Source organism: Nymphalis io, chromosome 5 (assembly GCF_905147045.1).
Source record: "Nymphalis io chromosome 5, ilAglIoxx1.1, whole genome shotgun sequence".
Lineage (NCBI taxonomy): Eukaryota > Metazoa > Arthropoda > Insecta > Lepidoptera > Nymphalidae > Nymphalis > Nymphalis io.
In genome coordinates, this window is record NC_065892.1 from 9643098 (window position 1) to 9661016 (window position 17919).

The 17919-nt window shown below is 36.1% G+C and overlaps 4 protein-coding genes across 4 annotated transcripts in view; all 4 read right to left on the reverse strand.

Moving 5' to 3' along the window:
* Positions 1-17919, reverse strand: part of LOC126768717 (cuticle protein 8-like) — a 51864-nt gene that overhangs the window by 23418 nt on the left and 10527 nt on the right. The gene's annotated exons all lie outside the window — the stretch shown is intronic.
* LOC126768713 (cuticle protein 19-like) lies at positions 1905-2698 on the reverse strand. Its single transcript, XM_050486984.1, has 2 exons — positions 2683-2698; positions 1905-2569 (listed from the first exon to the last, which is right to left on the reverse strand). Exons 1-2 carry the CDS (start codon positions 2696-2698, stop codon positions 1905-1907), a joined length of 681 nt encoding a protein of 226 aa, XP_050342941.1.
* LOC126768739 (cuticle protein 7-like) lies at positions 5605-6398 on the reverse strand. The gene is made up of 3 exons (XM_050487015.1): positions 6383-6398; positions 6226-6269; positions 5605-6084 (listed from the first exon to the last, which is right to left on the reverse strand). The coding sequence occupies exons 1-3, from the start codon at positions 6396-6398 to the stop codon at positions 5605-5607; spliced, it is 540 nt and encodes a 179-aa protein (XP_050342972.1).
* LOC126768676 (cuticle protein-like) lies at positions 11846-16678 on the reverse strand. Its single transcript, XM_050486925.1, has 3 exons — positions 16663-16678; positions 15905-16549; positions 11846-12423 (listed from the first exon to the last, which is right to left on the reverse strand). The coding sequence occupies exons 1-3, from the start codon at positions 16676-16678 to the stop codon at positions 11846-11848; spliced, it is 1239 nt and encodes a 412-aa protein (XP_050342882.1).

Sequence of the window (17919 nt, forward strand, 5' to 3'; positions counted from 1 at the left end):
TGAGAAATCTCATTTATATTCACTAATATATTTAAATAAAAAAATACATGCAACAGAAAACCTATTTTTAGCATAAACACTGTAGATTTTATTAAATTAATTCGTTGAATTCTGTAAAAAAGAAGGAGATCTCAAGTTTTTCCTCAATACTGTAATGCATTAGCTAACATAAAAGCTTTCTGTGCCCGACACTGTTAATTGCTCATAGACGTGATACAACAAGATACAGACCGTGCATTGTATATTATTATTTTATTATGTTTTAATAGTATTTTTACTGAATTAATTGTAGAGTAAGACCTGAAAGAGTATACTGAAATAGTACTTATACCGGATTACACAAGAAGTTGAAAAATTCTACTGACTGATAAAAGTATAGCCTAGAAATACTATGATCACTTTGTACAAATATAAGATAAACCAATAAGAGTAGTTGCATCGAAATAAAAATAGTTTTTGCGAGCATATTTTTTGAACAAGCTAGCGGCAAAATATATTTAATGAAAAATTTATTTTAAAATGACAATACATTTAAAATAATACACCTAATATGAAAATAAATAAATAATACATTTAATTAAATTAATGAAATGCTAGTATACCATGTGCTAAGGCAATAGTTTGGTGTTGGGCGGCCTTTTCTTAGCAGACTTATTAAAGCGAAGATTATTTAAAAATATTTTGTGTGTATGTTCTTCGACAATATCGGTAATTGTTGAACGATGTTTTTTACAATAATGAACTTTAAAGCCCGTATATAAAATATAACAAATTTTCCATATCTAAATCATCTTTCATTTGTAGCATACTTGGAAGTGTCTATTCATGTTTAAAACGATAAAGATTATATTTACGATATATTTACTGTAAAAGGTTTGAAAAAAGAAGTGTCAAAATAAACAAAAAAAAACAACTTGAAAAATTAACTATTTTTGATAACATTGAAAAAAATTATTAAAACAAAAAATAAAATTATTGTTATTGAAATATTTACAATATACCCATCCGTCCGTCCGTCCCAAATTCATACGGGTGAAACAAGAATATTGTTTATTTTTATTAAAAAAAAACCTAACCCCTATCACAGCGCCACTTACCGGAACCAATTTATACCATGCAGACAGAACTTTGACCGCATTCAACGTGGAGCAGTTCGAATTGTCGTGGATTAAGCTCTTACACACAACAGCACAACCTCTCTGTGGAACCAGCTTTCGCCGGCGACTTTTCCGAACCGATATGACACACAAACCTTCAAGAAAAGACCGAATTAATTCCTTAAAGGCCAGCAACGCACCTGCAAGCCCTCGGGTGTTGTAGATGTCCACGGGCGGTGGTAGACACTTTCCATTAGGTGAGAGTCCTGCTCGTTTGCCCTCTCTAACAAAAAAAAAATAAATACATACGAGCGAACGCATTATGTATGATGTAATATTAAGTAATGTTCATATTAAGTTTTGTGAAAATGTATTTATATACTCATGTATTAATGTATATATAAACTAAATCGACCAAGTAGTTTTCTATCTTAAACTGTTCTTCTAGGCCGTCATGGTCATCGGTTCAGTTTTTTTTAAATTTCATCTCTAGATATTCTTCACATAAAATAAACTTATTAAGATGTACAGTTTTCTAACGATACGCTGCCGACATTTATATATTTAGCTATACTCTATTAGTAAATATACAAAAAATAAATATGCTTTTGTAGATAATTAGCAAAATAGTATTTAAGTTAAATGTAAAGATTAGTAAAAGTCAGCAGCTTTTTTTTAAAGGGTTCAATAAAAAACAAAAAAAAATCAATTGGTATTGCTATATTTCGTATGTAATTTTCAAATAACAGTTACCTTGAAACGACACATAAATAATAAATAATTAATTAGTTAAGAGTTTTGACTAAATCAATGGTGTGCGAGGATATGCGCTGGCGCATGAGTGGCGTGTTCGGCACGGGCGGAGTTGCTGACCACAGCGTTGAAACCGTTGTGGGCATCAGCGGTGTATTGGACTGTGCGCACAGAGCCGTCAGCTTCGAGCAGAGAGTACTCGCCGTGCACGGCGTCACCGTCGCGGCTCTCGTGTTGAGACTTGTTGTCGCCGGTGTGACCGTCGGCTACGGAGTATGAGAAGTCGTATTTGGGGTGAGCGTATTCCTCCTCATCATGGGCGGACACGAGTCTGTGAGCAGGTGCTGCGTAGTGGGCTACAGGTGCAGCAGCGTAGTGGGCAACGGGTGCCGCAGCGTAGTGAGCAACAGGGGCAGTGGCGTAATGGGTCACAGGAGTAGCAGCGTAGTGGGCAACAGTGGCTTGAGGCTGATCATGACGTTGGATGCTTTGCGAAGATACTGCGGCGGCGGAAGAGTAGTGCACGGGAGAAGCCTGGTAGGCCACAGGTGCAGCGTGGTATGCAACAGGTGCGGCATGGTAACCTACATGAGCTGCAACCGCAACGTGGGGCTGGTCGTGATGCACAATGCTTTGTGACGAGACAGCAGCAGCTGAAGAGTAGTGAGGCTCCACCAAGAGCCCAGCCGCGGCCACTGCTAATACAGCGCTCAAAGAGACTACCTATAAAAATAAGGGCGAATAATTAAATTTTACAGACTTTCAGTTAGGCTATCTTTTTCTTAAACAAAATGTCATAGTTTTAACTTTTATTGCCATCGGTCACTGACACTTACTTTGGTGAACATGATTGCTTTGTGTGATGTGTACAACTGATACATTTCACATATTAACGGCCGCTTATATAGTGATCTGATTGTTTGTATGTAAAGGTCAGTGGGCGGGAACTGGTCACAAAGGTTTTATTTAAATATTTTTGTTTTCTGTAATGTATCAAATTATTTATTGATCGATTAAGCCAAATATTTTTTTTTATTAATTATTATTCAATATCACAGCAAAAATATTTTATCAATCACATAGGCTTAATTAGTTTTTTCTTGAACAAAAAACCAATTTAAACTTATGTTTTATAAGACTGAGTTCTTGAAAATAAAACTCAGACGTCTAAGATTTTTGAAGCAAAATATATAAACAACAAAAATCGTTTAGCAACAAATAAATAGTAATATATTGGAAGAAAATACATAAATATTAATATATTTATATATTTTATTATAAAATTAATGAATGAATTTTACCGCTCCAGCTATGTTAAGTCATACATACGTGCATAACGTGTGAGCATTATTAATTCTACTAATGAACAAGATGATGAATCGTTATATTATAATATTAATATAATTTACAAGCGTTTTCAAATAAATGTAAAACTGCTTGAATTATAAAAAGATGATTAATATTAAATGTATGATACCAAAATTGACGTCGAAGTAAAGTTTTATTAAATAGGTAAGATTTTTCTCTAATTTATTTTTCACTTTTTTCTGTAATACAAAAACATTCTATGTACATAAATAAAAATAAAAATAAACTTTTTTAACACCGACTTATTTGTCATTGATATACTAGTATACTTTGACAAACTATAGTGTTTTTTTTACTAAAAAACCTTATACAAATATAAGACAAACCAATAAGAATACTTGCATCAAAATAAAAATAGTTTTTGCGAGTATATTTTTTTTGAACAAGCTTCAAAGTCAAACTCAAAAATCTTTATTCAATATAGAAGCGTTACACTTGCTTATTGATTGTCGTAAATCTACCACCGGTTCGGAAATAAACACCTCAGACCTGAGAAGGACCGGCGAAAGAAACTCAGCAGGTTTTTTTTATATCGGTAAAGTATTATCTTTATAGCGGCAAAATATATTTAATAAAAATTTAATTTTAAAATGACAATATATTTAAAATAATGCATCTAAAATGAAAATAAGTAAAAATAACACGCTTAAATAAATAAATGAAATACTAGTACATCATGTGCTAAGGCTATAGTTTGGTGTTGGGCGGCCTTTTCTCAGCAGACTTGTTAAAGCGAAGATTATTTAAAAATATTGTGTGCGTATGTCCTTCGAGAATATCGGTAATTGTTGAACGATGTTTTTTACAATAATGAACTTTAAAGCTCCTATATAAAATATAACAAATTTTCCATATCTAAATCATCTTTCATTTGTAGCATACTTGGAAGTGTCTATTCGTGTTTAAAACGATAAAGATATATTTACGATATATTTACTGTAAAAGGTTTGAAAAAAGAAGTGTCAAAATAAACAAAAAAAAAACAACTTGAAAAATTAACTATTTTTGATAACATTGAAAAAAAATTATTAAAACAAAAAATTAAATTATTGTTATTGAAATATTTACAATATACCCTCCGTCCGTCCCAAATTCATACGGGTGAAACAAGAATATTGTTTATTTTTATTAAAAAAAAACCTAACCTCTATCACAGCGCCACTTACCGGAACCAATTTATACTATGCAGACAGAACTTTGACCGCATTCAACGTAGAGCAGTTCGAATTGTCGTGAATCAAGCTCTTACCTACCGGCTTGATTCTTTGAATCTGCGTAGAGGTGTCGGGTCAATCTGCATCCTCTATTGCATATATCGCGAGGAGTGTTCTGAGGAATTGAGGAGTGTTCTAAGGAATTGTTTGGATTGGTCCCGGCCGCTGAATTTCACCACCGAACATCGTGTCAGAATTATAAATTCCATCCGCACCACCTTGTTGTTTGGAAATCCACAACAGCGCGATTTTTAAGACATTTTCTGCCTCGCACAACCACTGTGGAACCAGCTTTCGCTGGCGACTTTTCCGAACCGATATGACATACAAACCTTCAAGAAAAAAGCGAATTAATTCCTTAAAGGCCAGCAACGCACCTGCAAGCCCTCGGGTGTTGCAGGTGTCCACGGGTGGTGGTAGACACTTTCCATTAGGTGAGACTCCTGCTCGTTTGCCCTCTCTAAAATTAAGAAAGTCATGCATACGAGCAAACGTATTATGTATAATGTAACCATAGTCCGTAACAGCCTGTGAATGTCCCACTGCTGAGCTAAAGGCCTCCTCTCCTCTTTTTGAGGAGAAGGTTTGGAGCTTATTCCACCACGCTGCTCCAGTGCGGGTTGGGTTAACCATAGTCAGTTATTTCTAAAACCGTATTAATTGTTTAAGTAGATGTATCTTGCCTTGCTTTGGCTAAAACACAATCCAAGTGTTCATATTAAGTTTTGTGAAAATGTATTTATGTATTTATATATTAATGTATATATAAACTAAATCGACCAAGTAGTTTTCTATCTTGAACTGTTCTACCAAGCCGTCATGATCAAAGGATCAGTTTTTTTTTAATTTCATCTCTAGATATTCTTCACATAAAATAAACTTATTAAGATGTACAGTTTTCTAACGATACGCTGCCGACATTTATATATTTAGCTATACTCTATTAGTAAATATACAAAAAATAAATATGCTTTTGTAGATAATTAGCAAAAAAGTATTTAAGTTAAATGTAAAGATTAGTAAAAGTCAGCAGCTTTTTTTTAAAGGGTTCAATAAAAAACAAAAAAAAATCAATTGGTATTGCTATATTTCGTATGTAATTTTCAAATAACAGTTACCTTGAAACGACACATAAATAATAAATAATTAATTAGTTAAGAGTTTTGACTAAATCAATGGTGTGCGAGGATATGCGCTGGCGCATGAGTGGCGTGTTCGGCACGGGCGGAGTTGCTGACCACAGCGTTGAAACCGTTGTGGGCATCAGCGGTGTATTGGACTGTGCGCACAGAGCCGTCAGCTTCGAGCAGAGAGTACTCGCCGTGCACGGCGTCACCGTCGCGGCTCTCGTGTTGAGACTTGTTGTCGCCGGTGTGACCGTCGGCTACGGAGTATGAGAAGTCGTATTTGGGGTGAGCGTATTCCTCCTCATCATGGGCGGACACGAGTCTGTGAGCAGGTGCTGCGTAGTGGGCTACAGGTGCAGCAGCGTAGTGGGCAACGGGTGCCGCAGCGTAGTGAGCAACAGGGGCAGTGGCGTAATGGGCCACAGGTGTAGCAGCGTAGTGGGCAACAGTGGCTTGAGGCTGATCATGACGTTGGATGCTTTGCGAAGATACTGCGGCGGCGGAAGAGTAGTGCACGGGAGAAGCCTGGTAGGCCACAGGTGCAGCGTGGTATGCAACAGGTGCGGCATGGTAACCTACATGAGCTGCAACCGCAGCGTGGGGCTGGTCGTGATGCACAATGCTTTGTGACGAGACAGCAGCAGCTGAAGAGTAGTGAGGCTCCACCAAGAGCCCAGCCGCGGCCACTGCTAATACAGCGCTCAAAGAGACTACCTATAAAAATAAGGGCGAATAATTAAATTTTACAGACTTTCAGTTAGGCTATCTTTTTCTTAAACAAAATGTCATAGTTTTAACTTTTATTGCCATCGGTCACTGACACTTACTTTGGTGAACATGATTGCTTTGTGTGATGTGTACAACTGATACATTTCACATATTAACGGCCGCTTATATAGTGATCTGATTGTTTGTATGTAAAGGTCAGTGGGCGGGAACTGGTCACAAAGGTTTTATTTAAATATTTTTGTTTTCTGTAATGTATCAAATTATTTATTGATCGATTAAGCCAAATATTTTTTTTTATTAATTATTATTCAATATCACAGCAAAAATATTTTATCAATCACATAGGCTTAATTAGTTTTTTCTTGAACAAAAAACCAATTTAAACTTATGTTTTACAAGACTGAGTTCTTGAAAATAAAACTCAGACGTCTAAGATTTTTGAAGCAAAATATATAAACAACAAAAGACGTTTGAGCAACAAATAAATAGTAATATATTGGAAGAAAATACATAAATATTAATATATTTATATATTTTATTATAAAATTAATGATTGAATTTTACCGCTCCAGCTATGTTAAGTCATACGTGCATAACGTGTGAGCATTATTAATTCTACTAATGAACAAGATGATGAATCGTTATATTATAATATTAATATAATTTACAAGCGTTTTCAAATAAATGTAAAACTGCTTGAATTATAAAAAGATGATTAATATTAAATGTATGATACCAAAATTGACGTCGAAGTAAAGTTTTATTAAATAGGTAACATTTTTCTCTAATTATTTTTTTTATTTTTTTTTGTAATACAAAAATATTCTATGTATATATATAAATAAAAAAAAATTTAACACCGATTTAGTTGTCTTTTGATATACGAGTAGACTTTGACAAACTATAGTGTTTTTTTTTAAATAAAATTACTATAAAGTAAATTTACGCTCTGAGCAAGACAATAAATTGCTAATCCCTCCGAGTTGCACTAAAATATACAGCAATTCCTTTACGGTTAAAGCAGTCAAAGTATGGAATTCCCTGCCTCGAGAAATTCGTCAAGCTGAATACGTGCATATTTTTAAGAGTCGTTTGCATAATTATTATCTATCAATATAATTAGAGCATGCTGTATTATTATACGTATATGGTTATTTATTTATTATATAAGTTTGTTTGTATGTATGTGTGTATGTTTGTATGTGTGTATGTATGTATACCCGATTAGTGATCCTGGCTAAAAAAACACATAAACATTTCTCTTTACAGAGGTTGCCTGGAAAAGATCACTATAAGCGATAAGGCCGCCTTTGCATACTATATATTCTACTAGCTATTATATGTTACTAAACGTTTGTAAAGTGTGTGCAATAAAGGATTAATAATAATAATAATAATAAAAAGCTTTCGCCTATCAATTATAATTTTGCTAGCGATCAACAGAAATTTTCTGTTTCTTGTTGTTATTTCAGAAAAAACATAGAAGTTTAACTTTGTATTTCTTATTTTTTTATTAATTAATAATCAAAACGCATAAATATATATAAACGCATAATATAGTATATTGTAAAAAAAAAAATTGGTAGAGGGGCTTAAAAATAAACACTTTTTTGAGCTTCAATTATATTTATATCGAACTTCTTAACAATAATTTCATATTTATAAGACAAGTGCTTAATGCTTAGTGGTGGTAGTATTGAATTGCTGGGGCAGCATAGACTGGGGTCTTGACGACGATGGATGTGGCCTTGATGTAGGTGGGGGCAGTGGTGGGGGCGCTGTTGTGTACTACGGCGTTAAAACCGCTGTGGTCGTCAGCATAGTAGTCCACAGTTCTGATAGAGCCATTAGCTTCTTGGAAGGAGTATGAGCCCTTCACGACATCACCACGGCGTGGTAGGCGACAGGGGCAGCATGGTAGGTGACAGGGGCGGCGTGGTAGGCGACAGGGGCAGCATGGTAGGTGACAGGGGCGGCGTGGTAGGCGACTGGGGCAGCGACGGCTAACTTGGCGACGGGAGCTGTGTGCTCGTCATGACGTAGGATGCTTTGGGAGGAGACAGCGGCCGCTGTAGAGTACTGTACAGGGGCAGGCAGGAGTCCAGCTGAGGACACCGCCACTACAGCGCAAAGAGCTACCAGCTGTAAAATGTTTTATTTTATGTATCATAACCTTTTTAGGTATGAAGTTCCTGTTTCTTTTATTTACCAAAAACTTACTTTGGAGATTATTATGTTGATTATTTTTTCGTGTTTGATCACTGAATGATTTCTGTACGTTAGATTAATAGTTTTATAGTAACTTTATCGGTGTGATAATCTTAGAAGAACCAGTTCAAATGAATGACCGTGCCCCTGGTTAATTTTATAAATCTCATTTACATTTACTTATATATTTAAATAAAAAATACATGCAACAGAAAACCTATTTTTAGCATAAACACTGTATAATTTATTGAATTAATTCGTCGTTAAATTTAAACAATGAGATCTCAAGTTTTTCCTCAATACTGTAATGCGTTTGCTAACATAAAAGCTTTCTGTGTTTGACACTGTCGAATTCTCATACACGTGATAACTGAAAAGCCTTTTAAGATACAGACCGTGCATTGTATGTCTTAATAGTACTTTTTCTGCATTCATTGTAGAGTAAGGTCTAAATACTGAAATAGGACTTATACCGGAATATAAGTATATCCTAGAAATATATATATAGAATCACCTTGACTTTTAGTTTTAGGCAATGGTGAAAATAATGCCGTTTCAAAACATTAAAAGTTAGGCTTTATTTTTCATTTAAAAAGCTTAAAATACTTGAAAAACTGCTGCAGAGACTCTTTCAAATGTTTTATCAGAAATCATTAACATTTGCAAAATATTATTATATTAGTTAATGATAAAGTCGCGTTTATTGATGATATTTATTCAGTGGATATTTAAAATAAAGAAAATAATTAAAAAAAAATCGTCACACCTTTGTTCTAATACAGAATTTATAGATATATAGACACTATTAATGACGTTATGTTGCTTCTAAAATTTATATATAATAATTTAATAACTAATATACATCCTAAACTCTCTTTTTCAAGCAGGCTTTTTTGTAATGAATTAATCTTATATGCGTAATAGTTTGATCAGGTTTCGATAGATGAGTGTTTTGACAACTGCTTTGTAAACGACATTGTATACTTGTTCATATAAAATGTATTTGACACATTATTCTTACGAACCATAAAATTAAATTATAAGAATTTTGTTTATTTTTATCAAAAAAATTCCAGCCCTTATCAAAGCGCCAGTTATTGTATCCAATTTTAACCATCCAGGGTCAACACACTAAAAATAACATAAAACTTTCATTAAAATCGGTCTAAAAGTTTAGGAGGAGTTCAATGACATACATGTGCGCAAACGAATAATTATATTGAATATAAGTCTTGTGAAAATTTATTTATATACTAATGTATTTGTGTATATATAAACTAAATCAACCAAGTAGTTTTCTAACTCAAACTGTTCTTCTAGGCCGTCATGGTCATTGGTTCAGTTTTTTTTAAATTTCATCTCTAGATATTCTTCACATAAAATAAACTTATTAAGATGTACAGTTTTCTAACGATACGCTGCCGACATTTCTATATTTAGCTATACTCTATTAGTAAATATATAAAAAATAAATATGCTTTTGTAGATAATTAGCAAAAAAGTATTTAAGTTAAATGTAAAGATTAGTAAAAGTCAGCAGCTTTTTTTTAAAGGGTTCTTTTTTTTTTTTTTTTATATGCCCCGGGAAGGCAAATGACTCTACTCCACCTGATGGTAAGTGGTAGTAGAGTCCAAACGCGACGACGGCCAGTACAGTCGGGAAGAATGTTCTGTACTAGCCGTCCCCGCCTTGCCGGCCCGCAAGATGCCTCTTCACGCCTCGTTTGAAGGAACTCGGGTTGTAAGAGGAGGGGAACACGTGAGCTGGTAAGGAATTCCATTCTTTGGTAGTGCGACAAAGAAAGGAGTTGCCAAATTTCTTTGTGCGCGATGGAATTGATGTCACAGTTAGGCGGTGACATCGAGAACCAGCTCGCGTGGACTTAAGAAGGAAGGGGGAAGCAGGAATTAGAGAGAATAATTCCTCAGAGCACTCGCCGTGATACAGACGATAGAAAGCGCTCAGTGCTGCTATCTCGCGACGCAATTGTAAAGGTTCAAGGGTGTTTGCGACCTTTACGTCGCCAATAATGCGTACTGCACGTCGCTGCAACCGGTCCAAGGCCTCCATTAGGTACTTAGCGGAGCCATCCCAAAGGTGCGAGCAATATTCAACGCAAGACCGTACCTGTGTTTTGTATAACAGGCACAGTTGTTGTGGCGTGAAAAAACGCCGCACCTTGTTCAGAACTCCGAGTTTTCGTGAAGCTTTTTTTATAATAGCCTCGATGTAATCCCTTGGACTAAGGTCGCAGCGAACGTCCATCCCCAGCATGGCGATTTTGCTTTGTATCATCAGCGGTGTGCCACAGAGGGAGGGATGAGGGTAAAATGGTGACTTTTTCGCTGTGAGAGCGCACACCTGTGTTTTCTTGGCATTAAACTCAACAAGATTATCAGAACCCCATTTGGCGATGAGCTCTAATGTCCTATCGAGTTCAATAACAAGATTCTCCCGCCTCTCCTCAGTTTCCGCCCGCCCAGCCACTGCGCGTCCGTGGTATCCACCATGCACTGTACTATCATCTGCATAGCAATGTATGTTCCCAAGAGAGAGCATATCATTGATATGCAAAAGAAAGAGTGTGGGAGATAGCACAGATCCCTGGGGGACGCCAGCATTCACTACATAGAATTGTGAAGCGCAACCATCTACTAAAACACGAAGGCTACGCTTGTGTAGGAAGCTGGCAATCCAGGTGCATAGCTGAGCAGGCAGACCATATGCCGGTAGCTTGGAGAGAAGACTTCTGTGCCAGACCCTGTCGAAAGCTTTGGAGATATCGAGGCTGACAGCCAACGATTCTCCATGCTTGTCGATAGCTTCACCCCAGAGGTGCGTTACGTACGCTAGAAGATCACCTGTGGACCGTTTTGGTCGAAACCCGTACTGACGATCATTAATTAGACAGTGATCATCTAGGTAATGGATCAGTTGGTTGTTTAGTATCCGTTCCATCACCTTACAAAGTACTGAGGTGATAGCTATTGGCCGATAATTTGCCGGGTCAGACCGATCCCCTTTTTTGGGAACCGCTTGCACATTAGCTCTTCTCCAAGCCTCCGGCACACATCCCGAAGAGAGAGAAAGTTGGAACAGGCGCGTTAACACAGGAGACAGCTCCGCCGCGCACTTCTTCAGCACAATGGCTGGTATTCCATCGGGACCGCTAGCTTTCCGTATATCGAGTGACAATATAAACAAAAAGATTTTTTTTTGAGAGGTTCAATATAAACAAAAAAAAAAAAAATTGGTATTGCTATATTTCGTATGTCATTTTAAAATAACAGTTACCTTGAAACGACACATAAATAATAAATAATTAATTAGTTAAGAGTTTTGACTAAATCAATGGTGTGCGAGGATATGCGCTGGCGCATGAGTGGCGTGTTCGGCACGGGCGGAGTTGCTGACCACAGCGTTGAAACCGTTGTGGGCATCAGCGGTGTATTGGACTGTGCGCACAGAGCCGTCAGCTTCGAGAAGAGAGTACTCGCCGTGCACGGCGTCACCGTCACGGCTCTCGTGCTGAGACTTGTTGTCACCGGTGTGACCGTCGGCTACGGAGTACGAGAAGTCGTATTTGGGGTGAGCGTATTCCTCGTCATGGGCGGACACAAGTCTGTGAGCAGGTGCTGCGTAGTGGGCTACAGGTGCGGCAGCGTAGTGAGCAACGGGTGCCGCAGCGTAGTGAGCAACAGGGGCAGTGGCGTAATGGGCCACAGGTGTAGCAGCGTAGTGGGCAATAGTGGCTTGAGGCTGATCATGACGTTGGATGCTTTGCGAAGATACTGCGGCGGCGGAAGAGTAGTGCACGGGAGAAGCCTGGTAGGCCACAGGTGCAGCGTGGTATGCAACAGGTGCGGCATGGTAACCTACATGAGCTGCAACCGCAGCGTGGGGCTGGTCGTGATGCACAATGCTTTGTGACGAGACAGCAGCAGCTGAAGAGTAGTGAGGCTCCACCAAGAGCCCAGCCGCGGCCACTGCTAATACAGCGCTCAAAGAGACTACCTATAAAAATAAGGGCGAATAATTAAATTTTACAGACTTTCAGTTAGGCTATCTTTTTCTTAAACAAAATGTCATAGTTTTAACTTTTATTGCCATCGGTCACTGACACTTACTTTGGTGAACATGATTGCTTTGTGTGATGTGTACAACTGATACATTTCACATATTAACGGCCGCTTATATAGTGATCTGATTGTTTGTATGTCACAAACTGGTCACAAAGGTTTTATTTAAATATTTTTGTTTTCTGTAATGTATCAAATTATTTATCGATTACACGTACTTTTTATCATAAATAATGCAAACAACCTTAATCCATTTTTTTTTTATTCATTTTTATTCAATATCACGGCAAAAGTATTTTATCAATCACATAAGCTTTATTTGTTTTTTCTTGAACAAAAAACCAATTTAAACTTATGTTTTACAAGACTGAGTTCTTGAAAATAAAACTCAGACGTCTAAGATTTTTGAAGCAAAATAAATACACAACAAAAATTGTATGACAACAAATAAATAATAATATATTGGAAGAAAATACATACATATTAATATATTTATATATTTTATTATAAAATTAATGAATAAATTTTACCGCTCCAGCTATGTTACGTCATACGTGCATAACGTGTGACAATTATCAATTCTATTAATGAAGTAGATGATGAATCCTAATATTATAATATTAATATATTCTATAAGCGTTTTCAAATAAATGTTAAACTGCTTGAATTATAAAAAGATGATAAATATTAAATGTATGATACCAAAATCAAGTTTTATTAAACAGGTAAGATTTTTCTCTAATTTATTTTTCATTTTTTTCTGTAATACAAAAACATTCTATGTACATAAATAAAAATAAAAATAAACTTTTTTAACACCGACTTATTTGTCATTGATATACTAGTATACTTTGACAAACTATAGTGTTTTTTTTTTACTAAAAAACCTTATACAAATATAAGACAAACCAATAAGAATACTTGCATCAAAATAAAAATAGTTTTTGCGAGTATATTTTTTTTGAACAAGCTTCAAAGTCAAACTCAAAAATCTTTATTCAATATAGAAGCGTTACACTTGCTTATTGATTGTCTTAAATCTACCACCGGTTCGGAAATAAACACCTCAGACCTGAGAAGGACCGGCGAAAGAAACTCAGCAGGTTTTTTTTTATATCGGTAAAGTATTATCTTTATAGCGGCAAAATATATTTAATAAAAATTTAATTTTAAAATGACAATATATTTAAAATAATGCATCTAAAATGAAAATAAGTAAAAATAACACGCTTAAATAAATAAATGGAATACTAGTACATCATGTGCTAAGGCTATAGTTTGGTGTTGGGCGGCCTTTTCTCAGCAGACTTGTTAAAGCGAAGATTATTTAAAAATATTGTGTGCGTATGTCCTTCGAGAATATCGGTAATTGTTGAACGATGTTTTTTACAATAATGAACTTTAAAGCTCCTATATAAAATATAACAAATTTTCCATATCTAAATCATCTTTCATTTGTAGCATACTTGGAAGTGTCTATTCGTGTTTAAAACGATAAGGGTCCGTTCACACAGACCGGCTCGGAGAGGAGAGCAGATTTTTATCACGTTGGAAACAGTGTTTTGAGTGATTGTAGTAAAGTTTATTTTTGCATTTGCACCTTTTTTGTCATTAAAAATGCCTGAACGCGCTTCGTGTGAAGTAATAAAAGGAGCCGACCGGCTCCGCTTGCGTGCTCTTTCTCGCTCGCACCCGCTTTCAGATCTCTTCCAGCCGGTCGATGTGAAATAGTTGGCGGCTCCGCTCCGGCCAATTCCAAGCGTATACGACCCGGTCTGTGTGAAAAGAAAAAAGCAGGCCGATGCTCTCCGAGCCGGTCTGTGTGAACGGACCCTAAAGATATATTTACGATATATTTACTGTAAAAGGTTTGAAAAAAGAAGTGTCAAAATAAACAAAAAAAAACAACTTGAAAAATTAACTATTTTTGATAACATTGAAAAAAAATTATTAAAACAAAAAATTAAATTATTGTTATTGAAATATTTACAATATACCCTCCGTCCGTCCCAAATTCATACGGGTGAAACAAGAATATTGTTTATTTTTATTAAAAAAAAACCTAACCCCTATCACAGCGCCACTTACCGGAACCAATTTATACTATGCAGACAGAACTTTGACCGCATTCAACGTAGAGCAGTTCGAATTGTCGTGAATCAAGCTCTTACCTACCGGCTTGATTCTTTGAATCTGCGTAGAGGTGTCGGGTCAATCTGCATCCTCTATTGCATATATCGCGAGGAGTGTTCTGAGGAATTGAGGAGTGTTCTAAGGAATTGTTTGGATTGGTCCCGGCCGCTGAATTTCACCACCGAACATCGTGTCAGAATTATAAATTCCATCCTCACCACCTTGTTGTTTGGAAATCCACAACAGCGCGATTTTTAAGACATTTTCTGCCTCGCACAACCACTGTGGAACCAGCTTTCGCTGGCGACTTTTCCGAACCGATATGACATACAAACCTTCAAGAAAAAAGCGAATTAATTCCTTAAAGGCCAGCAACGCACCTGCAAGCCCTCGGGTGTTGCAGGTGTCCACGGGTGGTGGTAGACACTTTCCATTAGGTGAGACTCCTGCTCGTTTGCCCTCTCTAAAATTAAGAAAGTCATGCATACGAGCAAACGTATTATGTATAATGTAACCATAGTCCGTAACAGCCTGTGAATGTCCCACTGCTGAGCTAAAGGCCTCCTCTCCTCTTTTTGAGGAGAAGGTTTGGAGCTTATTCCACCACGCTGCTCCAGTGCGGGTTGGGTTAACCATAGTCAGTTATTTCTAAAACCGTATTAATTGTTTAAGTAGATGTATCTTGCCTTGCTTTGGCTAAAACACAATCCAAGTGTTCATATTAAGTTTTGTGAAAATGTATTTATGTATTTATATATTAATGTATATATAAACTAAATCGACCAAGTAGTTTTCTATCTTGAACTGTTCTACCAAGCCGTCATGATCAAAGGATCAGTTTTTTTTAAATTTCATCTCTAGATATTCTTCACATAAAATAAACTTATTAAGATGTACAGTTTTCTAACGATACGCTGCCGACATTTATATATTTAGCTATACTCTATTAGTAAATATACAAAAAATAAATATGCTTTTGTAGATAATTAGCAAAAAAGTATTTAAGTTAAATGTAAAGATTAGTAAAAGTCAGCAGCTTTTTTTTAAAGGGTTCAATAAAAAACAAAAAAAAATCAATTGGTATTGCTATATTTCGTATGTAATTTTCAAATAACAGTTACCTTGAAACGACACATAAATAATAAATAATTAATTAGTTAAGAGTTTTGACTAAATCAATGGTGTGCGAGGATATGCGCTGGCGCATGAGTGGCGTGTTCGGCACGGGCGGAGTTGCTGACCACAGCGTTGAAACCGTTGTGGGCATCAGCGGTGTATTGGACTGTGCGCACAGAGCCGTCAGCTTCGAGCAGAGAGTACTCGCCGTGCACGGCGTCACCGTCGCGGCTCTCGTGTTGAGACTTGTTGTCGCCGGTGTGACCGTCGGCTACGGAGTATGAGAAGTCGTATTTGGGGTGAGCGTATTCCTCCTCATCATGGGCGGACACGAGTCTGTGAGCAGGTGCTGCGTAGTGGGCTACAGGTGCAGCAGCGTAGTGGGCAACGGGTGCCGCAGCGTAGTGAGCAACAGGGGCAGTGGCGTAATGGGTCACAGGTGTAGCAGCGTAGTGGGCAACAGTGGCTTGAGGCTGATCATGACGTTGGATGCTTTGCGAAGATACTGCGGCGGCGGAAGAGTAGTGCACGGGAGAAGCCTGGTAGGCCACAGGTGCAGCGTGGTATGCAACAGGTGCGGCATGGTAACCTACATGAGCTGCAACCGCAACGTGGGGCTGGTCGTGATGCACAATGCTTTGTGACGAGACAGCAGCAGCTGAAGAGTAGTGAGGCTCCACCAAGAGCCCAGCCGCGGCCACTGCTAATACAGCGCTCAAAGAGACTACCTATAAAAATAAGGGCGAATAATTAAATTTTACAGACTTTCAGTTAGGCTATCTTTTTCTTAAACAAAATGTCATAGTTTTAACTTTTATTGCCATCGGTCACTGACACTTACTTTGGTGAACATGATTGCTTTGTGTGATGTGTACAACTGATACATTTCACATATTAACGGCCGCTTATATAGTGATCTGATTGTTTGTATGTAAAGGTCAGTGGGCGGGAACTGGTCACAAAGGTTTTATTTAAATATTTTTGTTTTCTGTAATGTATCAAATTATTTATTGATCGATTAAGCCAAATATTTTTTTTTATTAATTATTATTCAATATCACAGCAAAAATATTTTATCAATCACATAGGCTTAATTAGTTTTTTCTTGAACAAAAAACCAATTTAAACTTATGTTTTATAAGACTGAGTTCTTGAAAATAAAACTCAGACGTCTAAGATTTTTGAAGCAAAATATATAAACAACAAAAATCGTTTAGCAACAAATAAATAGTAATATATTGGAAGAAAATACATAAATATTAATATATTTATATATTTTATTATAAAATTAATGAATGAATTTTACCGCTCCAGCTATGTTAAGTCATACATACGTGCATAACGTGTGAGCATTATTAATTCTACTAATGAACAAGATGATGAATCGTTATATTATAATATTAATATAATTTACAAGCGTTTTCAAATAAATGTAAAACTGCTTGAATTATAAAAAGATGATTAATATTAAATGTATGATACCAAAATTGACGTCGAAGTAAAGTTTTATTAAATAGGTAAGATTTTTCTCTAATTTATTTTTCACTTTTTTCTGTAATACAAAAACATTCTATGTACATAAATAAAAATAAAAATAAACTTTTTTAACACCGACTTATTTGTCATTGATATACTAGTATACTTTGACAAACTATAGTGTTTTTTTTACTAAAAAACCTTATACAAATATAAGACAAACCAATAAGAATACTTGCATCAAAATAAAAATAGTTTTTGCGAGTATATTTTTTTCGAACAAGCTTCAAAGTCAAACTCAAAAATCTTTATTCAATATAGAAGCGTTACACTTGCTTATTGATTGTCGTAAATCTACCACCGGTTCGGAAATAAACACCTCAGACCTGAGAAGGACCGGCGAAAGAAACTCAGCAGGTTTTTTTTATATCGGTAAAGTATTATCTTTATAGCGGCAAAATATATTTAATAAAAATTTAATTTTAAAATGACAATATATTTAAAATAATGCATCTAAAATGAAAATAAGTAAAAATAACACGCTTAAATAAATAAATGAAATACTAGTACATCATGTGCTAAGGCTATAGTTTGGTGTTGGGCGGCCTTTTCTCAGCA

Excerpts from the sequence above, each read along its gene's own strand:
- LOC126768739 (XM_050487015.1), bottom strand. Across the intron at positions 6,085-6,225 it reads TGGCCGCGGCTGGGCTCTTG|GCTTCTCCCGTGCACTACTC; the intron begins GTGGAGCCTCAC and ends GTGGCCTACCAG.
- LOC126768676 (XM_050486925.1), bottom strand. Across the intron at positions 12,424-15,904 it reads CGCCACTCATGCGCCAGCGC|AAAGCATTGTGCATCACGAC; the intron begins ATATCCTCGCAC and ends CTGTCTCGTCAC.